Genomic DNA, 21,413 nt, shown 5'->3' with positions numbered 1-21,413 from the left:
TATAGAACACTGGAGTATAAGTGGAGAAGGACCTGGGTGTCCTGGTGGCCAGTAGGGTGACCACAAGCCAGCAGTGTGCCCTGGTGGCCAGAAAGGCCAATGGGACCCTGGGGTGCATTGCACAGAGCATGGCCAGCAGGGTGAGGGAGGTTCTCCTCCCCTCTGCTCTGCCCTGGGGAGGCCACATCCAGAGCACTGGGCCCAGTGCTGGGCTGCCCAGTTCAAGGCAGGCAGGGAACTGCTGGGGAGAGCCCAGCAAAGGGCTGCAGAGAGATCAGTGCCTGGAGCATCTCCTGTATGAGGAAAGGCTGAGAGCCCTGAGGCTGTTCAGTGCGGGGAGGAGAAGGCTGGGAGGGGAGCTGAGCAATGTGTATAAATATAAATACTCTGAGGAGTCAGTATGAACATTTACACACCTCTGTGCCCTTCAGTTGAAACCGACCTATCTGACTTAGTTGACCAAAAGCAATGGAAGGGCTCCAGCCAGTGACTTTTTATCAGAACTTTATGTCCAGTGCAGATAAACTCAGTGAACGGCTCTGAATAATGACTACACCTCTGACAGTGCTGTTTTCTGTCATTGCAGAATCACAGCTTGTACATTTTTGTTCTTATACAGCTCTGTGAAATGTGACAGTGGCAAGAAGTTGCATCTGGTTTATACCAAGGAAGCTAAAGAGGTGACTTGATCACTGCCTTCAAGTACAAGGTAAAGATTTCTGATAACAGAAGGCTCATTAATCTAGTAGTCAGTGGCCAGTGAGATCCAGTGCCTGGAAGCTAAATTAGCTAGAAGGATATTTAGACTTAGACTGGAAATACAATTTAAGCAATACAATAAGTACTGGAGAAGCTTACCTGGGATTATAGTGGAGGATCTGTTACTAAAGGTCTTTGAATCAGGGCTGGGTGTCTTTCCAAAAAGCATACAGTAGCTTAGGTAACCGGGCTTGTAGTAGGAGTTACAACTATATCTCAATGAATGTTATTATTTGAAGGAACAGGATAGCTTAGAGCCAAGACCTTGGGGCAAGGAGAGGAGGTTTGACCTAGAGTATAGCAGCCAGAAGTGGTGGTTCAGGAGTTATCCTAATGGAACGGAGCTCTGTCTGCTTCCTTGCTGTTAGGAAGCCAAGGAAGCTGTCACCTCCAGGTGATCTCGACCTGCTTCATTTAATCTGTTTTCCAAGCATCTTTCTGAGTGTTCCATTCTGCTCCCTCTGGGAGATTTCTACACAATCTCCCCAGGGTGTTTTTCTCTCAATCGTGTGCCAAACATGTGTTCCTCACATGCTGGGTAGTATAACATCCCCAGCCTGAAACTACGCATACAAATAGACTCTAGAGTCTCCGTGTTTGAGGCCTTAGTTCCATCATCCCCTGTTGTCAGAAGCCTAATGAGCTGTGTTATTAAATGGCTCTACACTGTTCCCTTGTGTTGGTGACGAACGTGGCCCACAGGCAGAGGAGCTAAGCTGCCCAATTGTATTGATTTCTTCAGTGCTCACAAACTCTGGATTGCATTGCTGATGGTGTTAGTGTATTAATGACTGCCCAGAGCCTCTTCATGCCTAAGGGAGCAAATCCATCAGCTCAAGCTGCCCAGGGCCTTGAGGACTGCTAGAGATAGGGTACCCACAGGTCTCTGGGCAGCAGATCCAGAACCTCACTGTCCTCTGAGTAAAGAATGCCTAACCTAAATCTTCCCTCTTTTAGTTTAAAGCCATTCACCCTTGTCCTATCATTATCAGACAACAAAAAAGCAAACCCCTCTCCTCTTTATCAGCTTCCTCCAAGTACTGAAAGGTCAAAATGAGGCCTTCCTGGAGCTTGCCCTTCTGCAAGCTGAACAAGCCCAGCTGCAGCAACCTTTCTTCATAGGAAAGGTGTGAAATCCTGCTCAGAGGGCAGAAGTTAGCACTTGGAAACGGGAAAGGAAACTGGGAGAAAGTTTGCCTGATTGCTGAGCAGCAGGTTCTGAAAGCTTCCGTTCCTACTGACTCAGAGGGAAGGAGGTAGTGTCCAAGTATTTATCCTTCCTAAGGGCAGTCTTGATTTAGGAGTAAGGAACAGGAAATTGCAGTGGTATAAGGCACAAGTAATGCAATTATGGTGATATAAAGCCAACAACAGGCACATCCTGAGTGACAGAATGAGGCTGGAGCATGGCAGAGCAGTGCCTGATGTTCCATGTACCTCCCTTACCTCATAGCAGGGTGTGCTGCAGGGAGCTGGAGCACCAGCAAGGGGTGACAGGGCTGTGAAGGAAATAAATGTACCTGCACAGAGTGCTGCCCCCGGCTATGGCTTGCTATTAATAACAGTAATAACATATGCCAGGATGTGGAAGAGGCATCTTTAGTAAAGTGCTGATCACTGCCTCTATCTGGGGCAGAAACAAATTGGAAAAAAACCCAGTTTCATTATTTTATAATGCACAGTAATGTCACTTTGGTGTTTTTTATTATTTCCCTGCGTTTAAGTGTTGTCTGCAGGGGGGCTGCCTGTTCCTAATACTTGGTGCTGTGGATTGGCAGGTGGGGTGATATGAAAGGGAATGCTCAGCAGCCCTACCCAGCCACAACTAGAGGAGTCAGAAGAGGACAGATCCAGAAGCCAACTACTCTGTGGTCTTATCCATTGAGATGTGCCACTGTCAGCTTGTTTTCCCTCTGCCCCGGATCTGCTGCAAATGGAACCATTTGGAATCCAGCCTAAATCCCACTGGAGCAATTGGGATGCAGATGGCAAGGAAAGCTGAAGGTAATTTCCTCCTGTTCTGCCATACTAAATGGTCGATGTGCAGAGAGGAACCTGCTGTGTATGAAGGGAGAAGGGGCAGAGGTAGAGAGATTTACAACAAGTTCCTGGACCAGAGTCCCTGCTGAATGTGAGCCTCTTTCAAGTTCAAGGGCCATCCATCCATGGGATTAAAGCAAGTGTGGATGCTGTGCTGAGAATGTAAGCCCCAGTGCAGCACTCAGGCAGTGACAAAGAGATCATCCAAGCAGAGATCAGAGGTTGTTCTGAAGGAGACCTGGGTGATATTGAAGTGCATAAGCTTCAATAGCTTCCCTTTTATTAAGGAATGCATTTTTGTCGTTCCCATAAACTCCACTTGGCAAAGCCTCCTTAATACTGAATCATTTATTTTTCCACTGAGAAAGATGACTCCGACTGTAGGGTCATTATGGAGAAAGTTGCGGTGCACTTGTTTGCATTGATTGAAAGAGTGTTTCCTGCTGCTCCCTGATGCAGTGAGTCTCTCTGAAGATGAGTAATCCTCAGACCTGAGCAGGCAGGGACAGCAGCTGCATATCAGCTCAGCCAGCCACTATCCAAATACATTGCAGTGTCCTTTGCTTTGTTCATAGACCTGAAAGGATCCCCTTGCCTGTGTTATCCATGAGGTTGCATGGAAGCTGCAGCAAAAGACAAACAAGAGAGAGTTTTTCCTTTCTCCTGGGGCTGAGAAACAACGTTCTGTGTGTGCTTTTCTTTCTCTCTCTCTTTTCCTACTCTTTCTTTTAATGAGATGCACAAAGGAAGGAGGAAAAGCAAATTTAATTATAAAGCCGTATCTTCCTCCCTGCTCTGTCTTTCCGGACTGGGAAGTGCAATCATCTCCCCTTTGATGCAAGAATGAATTCAGCAGCATGCATTGTTAAATTATTATTTGTTTGAAATGAAAGGAAATTACTTTCAGTTCAGTGCCAGTTTCTAGCCCAGTGAGAACAGCAAGAGGGGAAAATAAAGCACCAGCACTTCAGAGGACAACACTATGCTCATATACAGGTATATGCATACAGCTGGTATAAGAGTCAGGGCGACTGTATGAAGGAATGCTGCTACCTGGACATGTATCCTCTCTGGCTAGTGCACAGATATTATGGAGGCCGAGAAAACACTGTCTTGTTTAACCCTTTAGAACCCCAAGTATGTGCTAAGTTGTACTGTTATGGCACTTAGCCCCATCCCTACAGACACCCAGGGTCAGGCTGGAGGGGCTCTGAGCACTGATGGAGATATGGGTGTCCCTGCTCAGTGCAGGGGTTGGACCTGAAGGCCTTTAGGGTCCCTTCCAACTCAAACCATTCTGTTTCCATGAAATATGTTCAAAGCCAGGCTGTGGATCAGTGAAAGATGTGGGAACAGAACTCAGTATCCATGGCCCACCGTAACACTAGGCTGCACATGTTTCATATCAAAAACAAGCTGAGAATGTTGGACGTGCTCTATGGGACAAGAGCAAACTCTTTTGAACATCTTTGCATAGTAGAGAGGAGTCTTGGTTCACCAGTGCATTAGTAGAATCATAGAATCATAGGATGGCCTGCTATGTGCAGGGTCTCCAACCACCAGACCAGGCTGCCCAGAGCCACATCCAGCCAGGCCTTGAAAGCCATAATCATAGAATCATGGAATCATAGAATCACTCCGGTTGGAAAAGACCTCAAAAATCATCAAGTCCAACCACAGCCTAACCATAGTACCCTAACTCTAACAAGCCTCTGCTAAATCATATCTCTGAGCACCACATCCAAATGGCTTTTAAACACATACAGGGATGGTGACTCAACCACCTCCCTGGGGAGCCTATTCCACTGTTTAACTTCCCTTTCATAATTCACCAAATCAGAACCATTTTTATTGGTCAGAACATCACTATTCAGGGCAAGCGTGGGTCTGAGTGAAGCATAAGTGTCAATGCTGTGTTTCTCTTGACTCATGATTTCTTTTTTCTGGTTAGGAGCCAGACATTTCCCTGTCCTTGCCATGTACTGCTATGAGGAAGGACAAGGCCATCCAGGCTCCATCTGCCTCTATCTTGCCCTATTTGTATGAGCTGTGAGCAGCCTGGGACGTTGTATAAGGTTTTAATGAGGCCCAAGAAAAGGTTGATTCGAAAAATAAAAGATTCCTTTATGATCTGTGCTACAGATGGAGCAACAAATGGATAATAAAAGGGCTAGAAACTGCAGGCAAATCCTCCCCTTAGATTAAGGAGAATTAAGTCCTTTGGGGGATGTGTAATGTATGAGGCTTCATTATTCTTCTAGGGGGAAGCAGCTTATGATCCCTTGGTCAGAAAGATAAAAGGATCATAAACTCAAATGGCTCCACATAGTCCATATGAGTCAGACAGCAGCAGAGAATCTGCTGGAGGTAAGCTAGATACAAGCCAGCCTGCCTTGTGCTGTAAAAGCAGCTCCCGTGGCACTGCAAATCATATTGCCCCTGCACTTTCCTATCTTCTCAGGGCATTTGGATGCATGCTTTCACATGGACATCTAAATGGGAGAGAGGGTCGTCTAGAAGCACGCAAAGGAGGAGACAAGCATTGGGAAGAAACTGTCAGAGCATCTGAAACGCCTCCTTCATTATCCCAGGTACTTCTCCAGTCCAAGCTTTCCTACCCTCAGCCTCCTGCACAGTCTTTCCCACTCCCCTACTTGATTCCTACCTCTGTTTTTCTCCCACGGAGGCTCTCCCTGACTCACACCCCCATCTCTCTTGCATCTGCTCCTGCCTGAGCCTTATCCACCTCGTGATGCCCAAATGCATTTGTTATCTTTAATCCCAACTCCTGAATCCATTTTTATTTTATTTTGCCAGGTTTTCAGCTGATTTAGTGTTCTGAGAGGTCCTAACACATTTTCTATCTTCTGTCAGCTTTGGGAGCACTTACTTAACCTATATCAGCATGGCTCAAAACAACATCAATGTTTGTCTCCGGAGTGAAAAGGAATAATGTGCTTTGTTCTGCTGCTTCCTATTCAAAGGTAAATTGCTTTGGTTGTCTCCAAGAGCAGATATTTTCTCTACCTCTCCCTTTGGTGTTTAACAGACTTAGGAGAAATCATGTTTCCTTGTTTTCGTATGGATTTTGGAGATGGAGTGAAGCTTCTTTTTGGATAACTTGACGTATCTCGTAGTAGAGTTGTACATCAGTGTAGGGCAATGCACACTCTTGTACTGATCATGTCATTGCATTGGGGAGCATGCATCATTTTACTTTCTGCATTCTTACCATGCTTATGGGCTCTGCATTCCATGGACTCCCTTGTCCTTTGCATGTGCCAAGCTGCATGCAGGGCCTTGTATAGGTATGTGTTACATTATTGTGATTCCATACACTCCTATATTCTTGCTGGTCTCAGGATACCAGAGCATTCAACATACCTGTGTGAGGCACTATAGTCTGTGGCTTTAAAGCAGATCCACCTGAGTCACTAAAAACACCAAAAAACATGTTTTGGTGTCTGTAATCTTGTTTTAGTTCACTGACTCTCAAGTTTTGAGAAATCCAGTGTGGATTTTCCATTCTTGGCTCGCTCCCTCCATCTCCTTTTTCCTTTGTTTCTCTTTCTGCCTCTGCAAAGATGTCACCATGATGAAGCCCTTGATAGATTCCTGGGTGAGTCCCACATGGTGGTGATGGATTGCTGCTCTGTGCTGCTGCACGCTCCAGCTGTCTCCATGGTTTAGTCTGCTGGATTGACAGAGCCCATAAATCACTCTGGAAGGCAAAGTGCTCTGAGAGCTCTGTCCCCATCTGTGATGTGCTGATGGGACACAGCCCTGCAATACCACATGCATGTGGATGGTGGCAGAATCTCAGATCTCAGATCTGACTGCCAGGCGCTTATACGCCCCGCTTTAGGGTTGAGGAGGCTGGGAACACTTTGTTTCTCCCATTGCTGTTTCCTTTCCCTGTATACACAATGCTTCACAGAACTGGAAAAGGAAAGAGCTTTGACCTGAAGAACCTGTAGGGGAGAAATGAGATTTGGGCATTGGTTTTGTACCATGGAGGTGACTGCAGAGCCTTCTCACCAGCAAGGCCAGAAGACATACATATAAAGGGGGGGGTAGATCACCATCCCTGAAGGTGCTCAAGAACCATGGAGATGTGGCCCTAAGGGACGTGGTCAGTGGGCATGGTGAGAGTGAGTTGGTGATTTTGGAGGTCTTTTCCAACCTTTATGATTCTATGTTTCTGTTCCATCCTCTCAATGCAGGTGACCCCCGTCTACCATGGGCACAGCGCAAACAAATCAGTCATACCTGCAAAGCATCCAGATAGTCAGATTCCCCATCATTTATCTCACTGGGGCAAAGGCTGCCTCATCTATCTCTGTGACCACCATAACAGCTGCAGCTTTGTGAATCTCTGGAGTAGCCCCCAGCAGTTGGGGGCCACCATTTTCCACAGGGTGGCAGCAACATGCTTCCATTGTGCTGTTTGCTGGGCGATCCCACTTGGGTGCTCCTCAGTCAAGGTTCTGGCTGGGATTAAACCTGAAAAGAGAGGATGTTTCTAGGAAGGAGAGGGGGGAAATCTGCATTTGCTCCTTGCAAACAGCAAAGCATCCACAGATGAAGCATCCTAACAATGCTAAGAGACAGCAGGCAGAGCTCTATGCAGGATGCTCCTGCTTCTTTCCAGTGCAGCGTGAGCCTGCCCTCCAGATTAACCCCACCACCTCAGTAAGTCCTAAGGGTGGAAAAGAGAGAAAGGTTTTGTATCCTGGAGATTAAAACTGCCAAGTGACAGCTGAAATTTTTATGATGATGATTTTTATTTTTTGCAGCCGGGTTTGAAATGATGGTGAAAATTCTCAACAAAAACACCTCATGAATATTCAATTACGGCGCCAGCAACACTTTGCAGTCATGGATTATTTATACACGAAATAACCAAAGCTTCATAAATAATAAAATAGCAGCAATCTCCACTATGTTTTATGTTCCCCATAGCCAGCAGAGAGGCAGGGAGGATGTGTCTTTGTGGCACATTTACATGCTATATCAGCCCCTTGCAGTCTGGGAGCAGAGGGGAGGATGGAGGCAGCAGAACAAAGTGTGCAGGTGAAGGAGGTGTGGATGTGCAAGCACAATATGTGCACAAGGAAATGTCACATTGGCTTCTGTGCCAGTGGGTGCATCTGGCTGCAAAGGGCTTCTTGCATAGTGTGGTTTTGAGCAAGAGGGATCACAGCACTGGGAGAAAACTCATAGCCAGGATGTGTTTGTGGGAAAGGAGATTGAGCTTTGATTGTAGGGTTGGAAGGGACTCTTAAAGGTCATATAGTCCAACTGCCATTCACTGAGCAGGGACACCTGCAGCTCCATCAGGTGCTCAGAGCCCCATCCAGCTCGGTCTTTGATGTCTCCAAACTTGGCTGCCTTGGCTTGGTGTAGCTATTTGTGTGCCCAGAAACATAAGGGATGTCTGTAGCAGAAATGCTCAGTCACGGCTTGAACCAGTGATTGAGCACCTGGTGGGAAGGCAGGGCCAACTCAGGGTGCTCAGGTGTGTGCAATGGATGACCAGATGGGCTGGAGCCAGGATCCACCCCTTCCCAAACCTCATTTAAGGGTTGTCAGTGGCAGAAAAAGTATCTTGCTGGAGACTTCTGTGTACTTTGAAGCTTTTGGAAGGTTAGCAGTCTTTATTTCTGTGCTCATGGCTGTTGCATTTGTGCAAGTCTTCACTTGCAGCCCAGGATTTTGCTATTGCTGTTATTGCTGTGCTTTCCACTGTGTTACAGCGTCCCATAACAGATGTACTGATCACTACCCATGCAGCTGTATCAAGCATGAGTTGGTTAAGAAAAGAAGTGCTCAGTTCTCAGACTGCCTTAATAAAATCTGTGCTTGGTGGCTTTAAATTACCCAAAAAGCCCAATGCCAGCCAAACTAATGGTCCCCTACTCTGAGAAGCTCAGGTTGGCCTAAGTTGGAGTGGATAAAGGAATGGAGCAGGCTGATTCTAGCCAGAGCGGCACCCACATTAAATCCCCTCTTGACTCTAAGTGTGCTTTAATGCCCAGTGCAAATCTCTCTCTCTCTCATTTTCCACCTGAAAGGCTGGCACGTGATATGCAGCATGTTATATGAGTGGCTCAGGGGAAAGAGGCATCATTCTAGGCAATGTGTAATGCAGCTCCTCTCCTTCAGCCTAACTCCACTGTTTAATCAATAATAAAACAGGATCAGATTTAATGGCTGCTGTCATGAATGCCAGGCAGCAGTGTGAGCCCCTGAGCTTTGCAGGCTGTGCTGCTTTAAGGAGGAAGGCTCCTATGTCCAGATGCCTTTGCTGGGTATTCAGCAGTGAATCAGTCCAATAGAGATAAACAAAGAGAACAAAACATTGCCCATAGTTTTCCCTCCTTTCCTGAAGGCTGGTGCTGGTGTCCCTCTCTTTACCACTCCCACTAAATGCCAGATCACTGAAAGCATCACTGGTTGCTCTGAGGAACAATTCATCACTCTGGTTTAGTGGCAGCGTATTTATCCCCCCATGAGCCCACCCTACAAGAGGAGAGAGATATATTGCTGTCATCTCTTTTTATGGAACATATAATCAGGTGGTAACATGGAGAGTCGACTCGGCTTCAAGCCATTTGGGATGAATTATTCATTCATTTCAAATGTGTTAAAAAGAAAGGGAAATCGCCTTCCTGATGCACCATCTCTTCCTGGCACTGCTGCGGTTGGGGATTGCTGGAGGAGTCCTATTCAGATGCTGATCATGAAGCATGGATGGTTCTGCTTTGCTCCCAGGGAAGAAGCCCATAGCTCTCAGAGTAGAATGGCTGAGGTGAACCCTGAAAGAGCTTCAGATGTGGTCCTCTCACAGGCTGGATGCCTGTCCTATGGCAGCAGAGAATCTTTATTTAGGTTGCCTTCTTGCTGCTTCCTGATAGTTTCTAAAGGAATACGTGACTTCTAGCATCCTTGTTTTGGATTCCTCAGTTGGAACTGCCTGAAGCTGGCTATTATTTTTCTCTAATCCATCTGATATATTAAATATATATATATATATATATAAGAAGGTAAAGTTTATGTGATAGTTCTGAAGGACGTTTATTACCTTGGGAAAATATCTGGGGCTCCTGAATTGGTGAAGCACAATTACATATCTCCCATGAAACAGGCCTTCTATCAAGGTTTCCTTATTCACCTGAGACCCTTTTTTCAGTATTTTTAGCATTGTTTTGAAAAGAGTGTGTTTATTTCTTGTTGCAAAATGGCCTTTAATGAAAACTTCCCTGGAAATTGTTGCTAATTGACAAATATGGACTTTTCCTGATTCTCCAATATGACTTTTCTCCTTCTGACCATTTAAAAATAATTACTAGCTTTTTATATTTGACATTTATTTTCTGGTTGAAAAATTCTGTTCCCACTCTCTCCAAAGAATTAATCTGATGCTGACTTTTCTTCCAGAGGAATAGCATTGGGAAGCAGAAGTTGCTGTGAAGGTGAAAGGTTCTGCAACTGACTCACTGGAAAAGGGGGAGAAGGATGTGCAAAAGAACCTGCAGATATCCCAGTGGGTTGCAGGTAGGAGACAGAACACATAACACATCTCTATCTGTAACTGCATGGTAGTTTTTGTGCTGGGCTGTGGGGGAAATGCCAGCTGATCCTTACAGCACTCTATTTCGTCTGTGCAAGAATGCTACAAACCCTTTATAAGCTCTAGATACACCCTTGCTTGCCTGTCCTTCACACCTGTCTCCTTGAGGCTCCTCTTCCCATGTTCCATAGAGCTCAAACACAAACATTGTGACAGAGTTCAGAACTTTGAGTTTGTGTCTATGCAACAACAGCACTGGTAGAATGTTTGAAGGGTCCTCGGCACAGGCAGGAGAGGAGGAAAGGAAACCTGGATCCAATAGGAGCTCTTGGAAAGGTCTTGTATCTTCCTTGATTCAGTCTTTGACCATTATCAGAAAGCCACAAGTGCCTGATCTTTTTCATTTCTTTTTCACTCGTTTATGCTCACTTTAGACCCAATAGCAACAACAACCAAATTAAATTACTTTCTGCTGAGCTCTGTCCTGGAGATCTAGGGCACTTCCCCTTTGCCACGCAGGTAAATCAATTTACAGGGCATTCATAAGGTAATGATGAATGAAGCACAAGCTTGTTATGTCCATGGAGAAATTAGTTCTTGAGCAAAAAAAAATGAGCAAAAGAAATGAGAAAGGTTATAAACACATTAAGTTGGGCTTCCTTGCTTTAGTGTTTGGAGCTGTCTCAGCTATACTTTGTATTGATTACAAAACTTATTGGAGCTACCTGCTGCTATCAAACTGGTTTCCACTTATTGCTTTCTTTACCTGCTGGGCAGTCAATGGTCTCACAGAACTGAAGCCCCAAGTCATCTTAACGTGGAGCTCATGAGGACTGTAAAGCAGAAAAAGCTGGTTTCTACTATTGCTGCTTCTTTCAGGAGAGGGAAACAACCCATGTGGCTGTTATTCAAGCAGCCATCCTAAGTAAAAAGCAGGGGATGCTTCATGCATGGCTGTGAATGTCAGGAGCTGTTCTGCTGTTCTGGAGTCTCTTAGTAACTTTTTTGACCTGCAGTGATTCTTCTGTTGCCTTTCTCTCTGGGCTCTTCACAATCTTCATTGGTGAAAGGAAATGGTTGCTATTTTCCCTGGTTCTTTATATAGATCCATAGAAGAAGGGTAGAAAATAAAGCATAGTCTAAGATGCTCTTTTTTAGCATTTAGACCTCCAGAACGAGAACAACCCACAGGATTTTGTTGGCGGGTGTCCAATGAAATGAGTGGAAATGAACATCCAACTTGTCAAAAAGACTTTGAAAATCTCAGCCTCAGTCCTTAAAAGTCCATTTACTTTCTCACTGCTCTGACTTCAGGTCAGCTTGGGCTCCTGCCTTCACTAACTGCTTTAAAACTGCCTTGAATTTCTCATCTCTTTTATCCTATGGGATTTTTCTTGCTTTGCTTTTCTTTTTTTTTCCCCCTGACCCTTCATAAATCTTTTTCTTTCTCTTTTTTTTCCCTTTACATGCACAAAAGCAGCCAGATGGAAATGTAGGGCAGGAGCAACGTGAGGGCATGCCCAGTTCAGGAATATGCCCCTGGTGTGCCCTGCAACCAGACAACCTCAGGCTGTTTTCAGTTCTTGCATGCTAAGCAAAATTGGGCTGGATGATATACTGAAAGAAACCTGAAGACTGCAGGACACAGTGTTGGAAATGTGTCCATTTTGTTTGCATGAGACCCTGAAATGTGATGCCATTTGCTTTGGTCCTAGTGTTGCACAGTGACAGGTAAATCAGCTGAGGAATCAATGATTTCAGTGGTATTTACTGTGAACTTGGCATTATTTCATCTTCTTCTATAAACCCTGGAGATCCAAGAGGAACAAGATGACACAAGATGCTTTGTTTTGTTCAGAAGTCAATTCTTGTCTTCCAGTAGTTTTACTTTTAGGGCATAGGCTTTAATTTCCTGTGTTATGACTGTGTTTCACTGTCATGCAAAGGCACCTGCAGCCTATCTCAATTCTTCCTCTATACTTTTACCAGACAAATTGGTCTTTACTATTTCCCTGGTCTTCTGTACCAGGATCCAGGGCTCTTGTGCAGTTTCCTACCCAAGAAGTGGCTGCATTTTATTTACATGGACAAAAATAGACTTTCTAATGTAAAAAGCTGAATGTGGCTATATATTGCAAAGAGATAATATTTAGCATGCCAGAAAAAGAGACAGTCTTATTCAGGAATGGAAGGAATTTATGTTTTCACTTGCTAGACTGCGATATAAACATGTTATTTTGATAGTGTACATTTAAATGTTATCTTTCTATTTAAAACTGTGACTAATTCACCCCTAGACTGGGACATCTCACAGTTACTGCTCATTTTCAGATCTATGCACCCTGGAAAATCCTTGTGACCAAGGAGATTGAACTCAGATCTGCCTGGTCCAGAATTAATCACTCTTCATACTTAAGTGAGAGGGGTTTGCTGAGGTCCTTAATGAGCAATGCATGGGAAAGGACTGTGACACAGGTTAGCATCTGAGTGTACCCATCGGAGGGCAATGAAATCCTCACGTTAAAGAATACACTGGCACATGCATTTGTCTTCTGCCAGTTCATTTGCCTAGAGCGTATATCTCTCAGCTGCCACATTAAAACTGTACTGCCTGTAGAAGGTCCTGAAATTATGGCCATGCACCACATTCCTTTGACCTTCTCTGTATTCTGTTCAGATTTGGAGCTTCTGCCAATTTAGCCAGGCAGCCAGAGAGTAAATAAATGCTTCCCACCTGGCAGGTACAGAAAGGTTATATTTGCATAAAGTGGCCAGTGTAAATTTCTCCTGTTTGTTGTCACTTCCCCTCCAACTGGGAATTCCAAGGCAGAGATAAATGTCAGCTGGAAATAGCATTTCAGTGTCAGCACTTAATCTCTTCCCGCTGTTTTCCTGTAGCCACTTTGTGCTGCTTTTTAACACACGGATCAGCCAATCACCTCCTACATGAGCATCTCATTACTGGGCTTCTCTGTTTCTGCTTTGCTTACAGTCTTGACTTTCCTCTTATGTTTTCTGTTAGTAAATTAAATTCTTATCAACTAGTAAGTCACTGTGCTGAAATGGTTGTACACAACAGTTTGCTGCTGATTTAATTCTCCAGAGTAATTCAGCATGTCTATACCTTTCCTTCCTACATGGATTAAGAGTCACATAGATTCTCTGTCATACAGAAGGTCGTATGTCTGACTTACAGATCACTTTAAGTCCCCAGGCTGAGAATTCAGTTCTGCAGAGCTCTAAGCTGTTCCTCAGGTCACTGACCCATGTCACTGTAGTCCAAGAGAATCCAGGTATGCTGCAGCTTGTGCACTTGCATCTTGGCTGTGCTTCTCTGTAAGTGCTCAGAGCGTGTTGGCTGATAGATATGCCACCACCAGAAAAAGAAAGAGAATCAGATTCTCGTGAGTGAGTCAAGTTTTCCAGGTGTTTCATTTGGATATTCTTTTATTTAAGTGTCTGCTGCATATATACCCTCTACATGTTATGCTGTAATGGCTGAACAATCCTTACTCCACAAAATCTGGGACTCCACCACTCCTGCTTCCCCACTTACTCTGCTTTTAGCTCTCTTTAGCTCTTAGTGCCATTTAGGACATGGAGGACTCCATAATCACGCTTTTTACCAGCATCATTTCTCTCTTTTTGACTTTTTTTGGGTTTCCCTTGTTTGTTCTGACTGCTCCTGGTAATCTGCTCCAGCTCTGGTTATTTCTTCATCTTATTCTATCTCTCACACACATACAGAAATGCCCCTCTAGCCATGAGCCTACAGTATAGCTCACAGCTTTGTATTGTACTCATACTCAACCCTTGCCTTTGTGATTTGAATGCTAACCTGTGTTGCTTCAGTTTGTACCAAACGGACACTTAACTGTTCTTTGATTTAAATAAATCAGCTCTGCTTGCTGCCTCGGTGAGATTTAACCAGAGCAAGAGTGCTTACTTTGCCATCCCCTTCTGCTTTGCCCCTACCCCCATGTTGTCCTACAGCCTCTGTTCTTAGCACAGTCCCCAGTTCCTTACGAGATATTTCCATCTAATCTAAATCAGACTCACTTGTACCCTCTGAATAAATTGTGCAATTGTTTTGTCATTTCTACAAGAGCAGTTTAGCTCCTTCATTTTGAGCTGTGGTGGAGGATGGCATTCTGTTCTATCTCCCTTTCTATAATGTGTTCAAAATGTGCTATTTCAGACGTCCTCTCCGGTGCTGCTATTGCTGCATTCAGTAAGAGGGAGGAGGTGAAAGAAATGGATGGGTAATTTGGTTCTAAATCACTTTCCAAACAAAGCCAGTGGTGAAGGTCACCTGTAATGAAGCAGCCAAGTGGGAAAGGCCTCACAATCAAGGAGAAAAAGAAGAAAATGAGGCCAGAGATGAGTTAATGGTAATCTGGAAGCAATTTCATGGAGGTGCAGGTGTTTGGATTGGTGTCAGGGATGATAACAGGAAGGTCACAAGAGAGCAACTGCTTATGTAGAGGTTCTTTGTTATGGTAGGAAAGACCACATGTTCCTTTAGGATTGCTTAGTCCTAGCAGGAGGCTGGCACTGTGTCTGGGCCATTCAAAGCTTTGCTGTCCAACATGAACCCACTCCCTCTGCTTCAGTGCAGGGCAGCTCAGCTCAGAAGTCTTTGTTGGCACAGGAAAACCTCCACCTGTGTAGCTGAACCCATCCAGCAGCAAGCCTGGGACACAGAAAAACACTGTGCATACCAGCCTGAGGTTTGCATGTGAAATCCTCACCCACTGCTGGATTTCTCATGATTTCTGGATAATCCAATTCTCTAGTTCAAAGAGAGCATTCTTTTAAGTAGGCATTTAGCCCCCAGGACACGGGGTGATATTTATACTGGTAGTGGTGGGAAGAGGAACAGAAATAGCTCACTTGCTTGGTTTTACAGTTATTATCATTGAAGTTAATTGGAAAAAGATTCCAAGAGGGAGAGGCAGGAAATAAATCTCTTTCTTCTCTGGGGAGGCTGTTTGTGTGGGGAGAGATCTCAGTGGCTGAGGTCAGAAGAAACTCTTCTAACTACTCAGCAGTGGAACTGTATGGCATAAACCATAGATTTCAGGGAGCATCCTCAACAAATAATGGCAAGTCTCTTGGGTAAAGAGCCCTTTGGGGCACAGCTTTGGGCCACTGAGGATGTAAAGGCATCAGTTGTCCCTCATAGCAGCATCTAATGGTTGAATATCTATGCTGTAAGAAACTGCATGAGAAGTCTGGTGTGTTGTGGTCTTCTGAGTGCCTTTCAGGGCTTCTGGACTAAAGCCCAAATGGAAAAATCCTGAGGGCTTTGGAGGAGAATCACAAATATCTATGCTTTGGACATCACAGAGCCTACATCCTTGGAGAGCTTATTATCACATCTCCTTGAACAACTGCCCATTCCCACAGGGTCACATGTAGAATAAAGTAATGAAGAACTGTTGCCTTCATTCTCAGGCAAGAACTCTTCTACATCAGACCCCTGACTCTTTGTACAGCGCACTGGATATGTGGCCTTTGTTTGGCTAATGAAGCTGTCTGAAGCTTTGAAAGCCCAAGCTGCTCCTACAGCTCCTAACTTGGCACTTAACAGCAGGAGCCTCTACCAGCAGCAGCCACACTTAAATACCTGATGTTTCCTAAGAGCCAAGAGGATTGATGTGACTAAGAAAGTAAGCTTGGAAATGCAAAATCATTTTATGGGGAAAACAGGGAAGGTCATTAGGCTTGACAAAATAAGTGAAAGGAGCAGAGACCTTCAAGGTTCCACTTCCAACCCCCTGCAATGGGCTGGGTGCCCCTCACCAGATGAAGCTGCCCAGGATCCCATCCAACCTCCTTGGGCAGCTCCAGAGATGGGGCACCCACAAATTCCCTGTGTAACGTGCTCCAGTACCTCATAATACTGCCTGTGAATATGTGAGTGGTGATGTGATGGAAGCTTGGAAATGTTAGATAAGTGGTTAATAACTTCCATTTTCTGCCTGCATTTTCTACAATTGCAAGATGTACTATAGCCAAAAATGTTGGTTTGCTGCTGGAATTTTCCATCAACACCACTGTGTCCTAATGCTTGGCTTTATTTTCCTTCTTCATTTGTGTCACGCCTGTTACAATGCCTTTGTCATCCAAAAGAAGCCTGTCAGAATAGTGGACAAATAAGCCTTCAAGATACAACTTTTGCACCCCAAAACATGCTATTGAATGGTATCACCTGGTGATGTCCTGTGACTGGACTGGATGATCTTAGTGGTCATTTTCAACTTTAGTGATTCTATAATATTCCACTATTAAAACAAAAAACATATCTGACATTTTCCTGCAGAGCTTTTGGACTAGAAAATCCTGTCGTTGGTTGCAGGCTCGTCTGTTAGACAATGCTCCCTGACGTCACGCACCCTGAACCAAGCTGTGGTCCATCGCTTCCTGCTAGAACACATAATTGGGCTGGGGAGCAAAGAGCGATTGTGGGATACAAAACCAACTCTCCATGGAACTCTTTACAAAGATTTTTCACAGTGGGAGCTGGCCACGTTCCCCTGAGCAGCGCAGATGCTTGAAAAGGGGGGCTTGGATTTCTATGGCAACGGGCTGCATTCTGCTGACTCTGGCAGTCTGTCGCTCTCTGGATGTGTCTGTCACCCCCTGGTGTTCTGAGTTCCAAGGCCAACAATGTGTGATGGACAGAGATTGAAGAGGAGTTGTGCTGGGGTCAAGGGAATGCACTGCGCACATGTTTGGGGAAAGATATTGCAAAGTTAAGATGATAACTGCTGAATTCTCCAATCTGGTTCAGCTATCAGGATCTTCCTAGTTAAGCCTGTTTACTAGGAGGATCAAATACACCGTGACATGAAATGGTTGTGCCCTTTTCTGACTTCTCTTATCTAAAACCTTATACATACATCTTATCACTCTCTGCCATTCCCTATAGGAGGTTGTATCAAGGTGGTGTCAGCCTTTACTCCCATGGTGGTAAGATGATAGGTGATGGCTTTAAGTTTAAACCTTTTAAGGTTTAGGTTGAATATTAGGAAAAATTCTATCTCTGAAAGGGTGGTAAATGCATTGGCACAGCCTGCCCAGGGATGTGGTGGAGTCATCATCCATGGGAGTGTGCAGGAACTGTGGATATGTGGCACTGGGGGTGATGATTAGTGGGCATGGCAGGGATGGGTTGATGATTGGACTCAGTGACCTTAATGATCTTTTCCAACCTTTATGATTCCATCATTATATGATTCAGTCTCGCAGTGCCTCTGGAAGGCTGTCACAGTGGGGAAACTGAGGCAGCCCAAGCAAATAACATACAGAAAAGGCTAGTGCTATGGCCAGGAGCAGGATCGAGACGTTCTGTTTCCTTTGCTTATTGCAGGGATCTATCACCTCTGATGGAAATAGTGAAGTTTGAGGGTTATTCCAGGTTGAAGGAATTTGAATCACTTTTATCAAGAAAAAACACTTAACATGCACATACAAAGGAGTAGGTAAATGTTATAGTGTGCTAGAGGGCAGTAGCCATGGACAAATATGTGGAAAGGGAATGGTGTGCTTGGAGCTAAGGGTGGGATGTGCTGAGGAGTCTCCTGGTTTTGGGTGAGACTGAAGTGCAGGAGGAGAGTGAGGTGTATTAATGGTAATATGATGGGAAGATGGTTTGACTAAGATGATCTTAGTGCTCTTTTTCAGCGTAAATGATTCTTAAGACTCTGTGAGGCTGAGTGCAAAGGAGATGGGAAAGGCTCTGTCTGCCTCGAGTTCATCACGAGTTCAGTATAAACTCATGAGCTGGCACAAACTTTTTTTCCCATGACCCATGTATTTTCCTAGAGCTGTCCTGCAAGAGAGATATCCAATGAAGACATCACTTCTGTAAGGATGGAGAGAGCTGCATTCCCTTTGAGAGCTGGGTTATCCTTAGGGAAATGGCATGCAAGGGAGGCTGAGTAGCTGTAGGCTGGCAGGCAGCATTTTCCTCTGCAGAGAGAGCAAGTATTTATCTCTAGAGCTCTCAGGAATGTTTATGGCTGAGGAAGGATGTAAATCTCTTAGAATTCGAGTCCTTGGTGGATAATTATTTGCTCCTACTTCCTCCTGCACTCCCCATGCCCTCCCGGCCAGGATATGAGACGCTGTTCACAGACTATAAATGGATGCAATGCTATGTGCTTAATGTGGAGAGACACCTTAAAATCAAGCGAGGCAGAGGATGGAAGGCAGCTCGCTAACTGCTGCTCCTTCCCACCTGTAGTCAGTCCCTGAGCTTCCTATCACACTCAGCTATGGAAAGCACATTTCTTCTATTTCCCCTTAAAATGACTTGTAGCCTATAAAGCCTGGAGCAGGGTGACTGCGTGCTCAGAATCCTAAGGTGCTGGTCCTGAAAGGAGAAGGTGGCAGGGTGCAGGCAGGGGAAGCTGTGCCACTGTAATTCCCCATCAGGTCTCTGGTTTGGCTCTTGTGGCTTATGAGGCTGTCAAGGCCTCTCACTTAATTAGAGCCACAGCAATCAATCTTTCTCCGTGTTCATTATGCTTCCAGCCAGGGTTAGCAGTATTTTTGTTCTTGAGGCCTCAGGAGTATTTTCAGTTCATAAGGAACCAGAGCCAACAAGAGTGAGTGGCAAAGTCTGTGCTTATAGGATCGCATTTACACTCACATTGGTGAGGCTGCCCCTTGAGTACTGGGTTCAGTTTTGAGCCTCTTCTCCCAGGTAACAGCAACAGGACAAGAGGTAATGGCTTTAAGTTGCACCAGGGAAGTATGGTGGGATATTGGAGCAGGCTGCCCAGGGAGGTGGTGGAATCATCATCCCTGGAGGTGGGCAAGGACTGTGGAGTGGTGACACTGAGGGATGTGGTTAGTGGGCATGGTGGGGATGGGTTGGCAATTGGACTCAGGGTTCTTGGAAGTCTTCTTCAACCTCAGTGATTCTATGACTCCTGCCCCACATTTACTGTGGGGTGGTAAATCTTGGGATATCTGGCACTGTGAGGTCTGGTTCTGGTTTGTGCCATGAATCTCCATTGAACAGGTCCTCTGCCTAGAAAGGCACACAGGGCTTTGCATGAACTGGACACAAGCAGCTGATTTGCTAGAGCACTTGCTGAGTGGCAGTTAGTTGTTCCAAGGCATTACGACTAGGCTGAGTGTAACATATCAAGTCATTATGGCATTATCTCTTCATTACACACAAAGTGCTGTTGGAGCTCAGGGAGGAGCTCAGGGACAAAGATGGAGAGGAGGGAAGCGGTTCGTTAGCTGCCCACAGGAATCAAGCTCAGCATCTCTTTTTCTTAGGCCGAGGCTCTGTCACCACCTGCAAAGTACAAGTCTATTAGAAATTAGGGCTTGGCTCAAGGACAGTTATATCTATCATACACGTGCTAATACACAAGTAGACCAGGTCACCTACATGCACTCCTCCTCCTGCAGCAACTAGCACGCATACAGTGCATGTCTTGGATACTCCCATAATGCAAGAACAAACACCTTCCCTTCCATCACTGTGCATTCTAGTTTAGAAAATCAGGTACCACAACATGCTTTTGCAACTGCAGGTGTGTTCATCTGCATTACAGGAACTGCTTGCAACCACACCCAATGCAGCTACATCCATCAATCTGCATGTTATTCTGTATGAAGCATAGGATAAAAGCTCCCAGGGGTCTCTTAGCTTACCTACCAGCTGCTGGACATCCTTTGCAGTGACTTTGCAGCACTCCTTATCCCTGCTGCTCTTCGGACATGGATTGGGGTCCATTAACTTGTTTACTCCATGCTAGCCACAGCCTCACAGACTTCTTGCTGGCCAATATATCAACAAAAACCATTTGGCAAGATTTATGGGGCTGTTGCTGCCAACTGTGGACTGTGGAAAGTAAAAAATGTCCTTTCTGAGGCAATAAAATATAAAACGGGACCCAATTTCTCTCCAGGGCAGGAATCATTATGTTTGACAATGCTGTATAACACATGGTGCTACAGCATGAGGGTGAGAGCCAGAGTAAACGCTGCCTTCGGGAACCTCATTCATGGCAGAGCTGGGATGTGTGATTCACTGCAAAACAGGATAGGAAGAGTCTAGGGTGGAGACCGTCTCCCTTCAGCCTTTCTCTTCTCTTCAAAGACTAAAAATCCTTCTACAAGCTTTGCAGAGATTTCCTGAAACTGATTATCAGTTAAATTGGAGCAAGTGTTCTAGGTATGCACAGCAAGACTGGATTGCACCTTGGTTATATCAGCTCAGTTTAATTGGCTCACAGAATGATTAAACAAATGAAAGGTGTTTTCACTGGTTAATCCATACCAGTTTGAAACTGGGACTTGGACTGGGTGACCTTTAAAGTTCCCTTCCAACTCAAATGACTCTGTATTCTATGAAGTCAGGCCTGATAGACCTGAATACCACATATACTGTGCCAGGGAAGGTCTATATTGCTCAAATCTGTCTAAAGCAAGGGAAGGACGAGGTGGTGTGTCAGGCAGGAATAGAAAATGAAGGAGAAATGAGAGAGATGTAGCTGTTGGGCTCCGTTGTTCCCCTGGGTGTGCGCAGGAAAGAGATGTTCATGCCAGAAATACAGCACAGACTGCATTTTCTCATCCCCTGTGCACTGTGCTCTGCAAAGCTCTATGCTCAGCAAAGTTATGTAAGCCTGGTGGAAGAAGCATCTTCACTGGGTCTTGCTTATTTCATGTCAACATTTCTAGTTCTTAATAAACTCAGATGGCCTCAGGACTGAAAATTCCTGGTATTCAGTTTTAGGAGAGCTATAATGAAAAGAGAATCCTTGGAGCCTGGGAAACTCAGAGGTTTCTGCCCTTTTCTCTGGTCTGGCTTCTAGAAATATACCCTCTGCAGTGGTTGTGGTATCCCAATAGGCTGGAGGTTGGCTGAGCATGATGCTGGCCAGCCCATGATTGATCAGGCAGATTACCTATAAAGGGGGCTGGAGAAAACAAAGGGGACCAGAGCTCATTCTCCGCATCTCAGGAAATTCAGTGCAGGTACAAAAGGCAGTGCAGGTACAAAAGGCAG

General features: G+C 45.1%; 1 protein-coding gene across 2 annotated transcripts in view; it reads left to right on the top strand.

The window, feature by feature from the left end:
* The first annotated feature begins 619 nt into the window (after positions 1-619).
* Positions 620-21,413, top strand: part of DISP3 (dispatched RND transporter family member 3) — an 89,797-nt gene continuing 69,003 nt past the window's right edge. For both annotated transcript variants that reach the window (XM_015882712.2, XM_032448815.1), the window contains exons 1-5: positions 620-709; positions 2,538-2,763; positions 5,261-5,390; positions 5,674-5,783; positions 10,240-10,356. In XM_015882712.2, the coding sequence (XP_015738198.1) occupies positions 10,318-10,356 (39 nt within the window). In that variant the 5' untranslated portion in view covers positions 620-709; positions 2,538-2,763; positions 5,261-5,390; positions 5,674-5,783; positions 10,240-10,317. The remainder of the gene's footprint in view (positions 710-2,537; positions 2,764-5,260; positions 5,391-5,673; positions 5,784-10,239; positions 10,357-21,413) is intronic.

Source organism: Coturnix japonica, chromosome 21, assembly GCF_001577835.2.
Source record: "Coturnix japonica isolate 7356 chromosome 21, Coturnix japonica 2.1, whole genome shotgun sequence".
NCBI classification, from domain to species: domain Eukaryota; kingdom Metazoa; phylum Chordata; class Aves; order Galliformes; family Phasianidae; genus Coturnix; species Coturnix japonica.
This window is presented reverse-complemented; position numbering and strand designations above follow the sequence as displayed.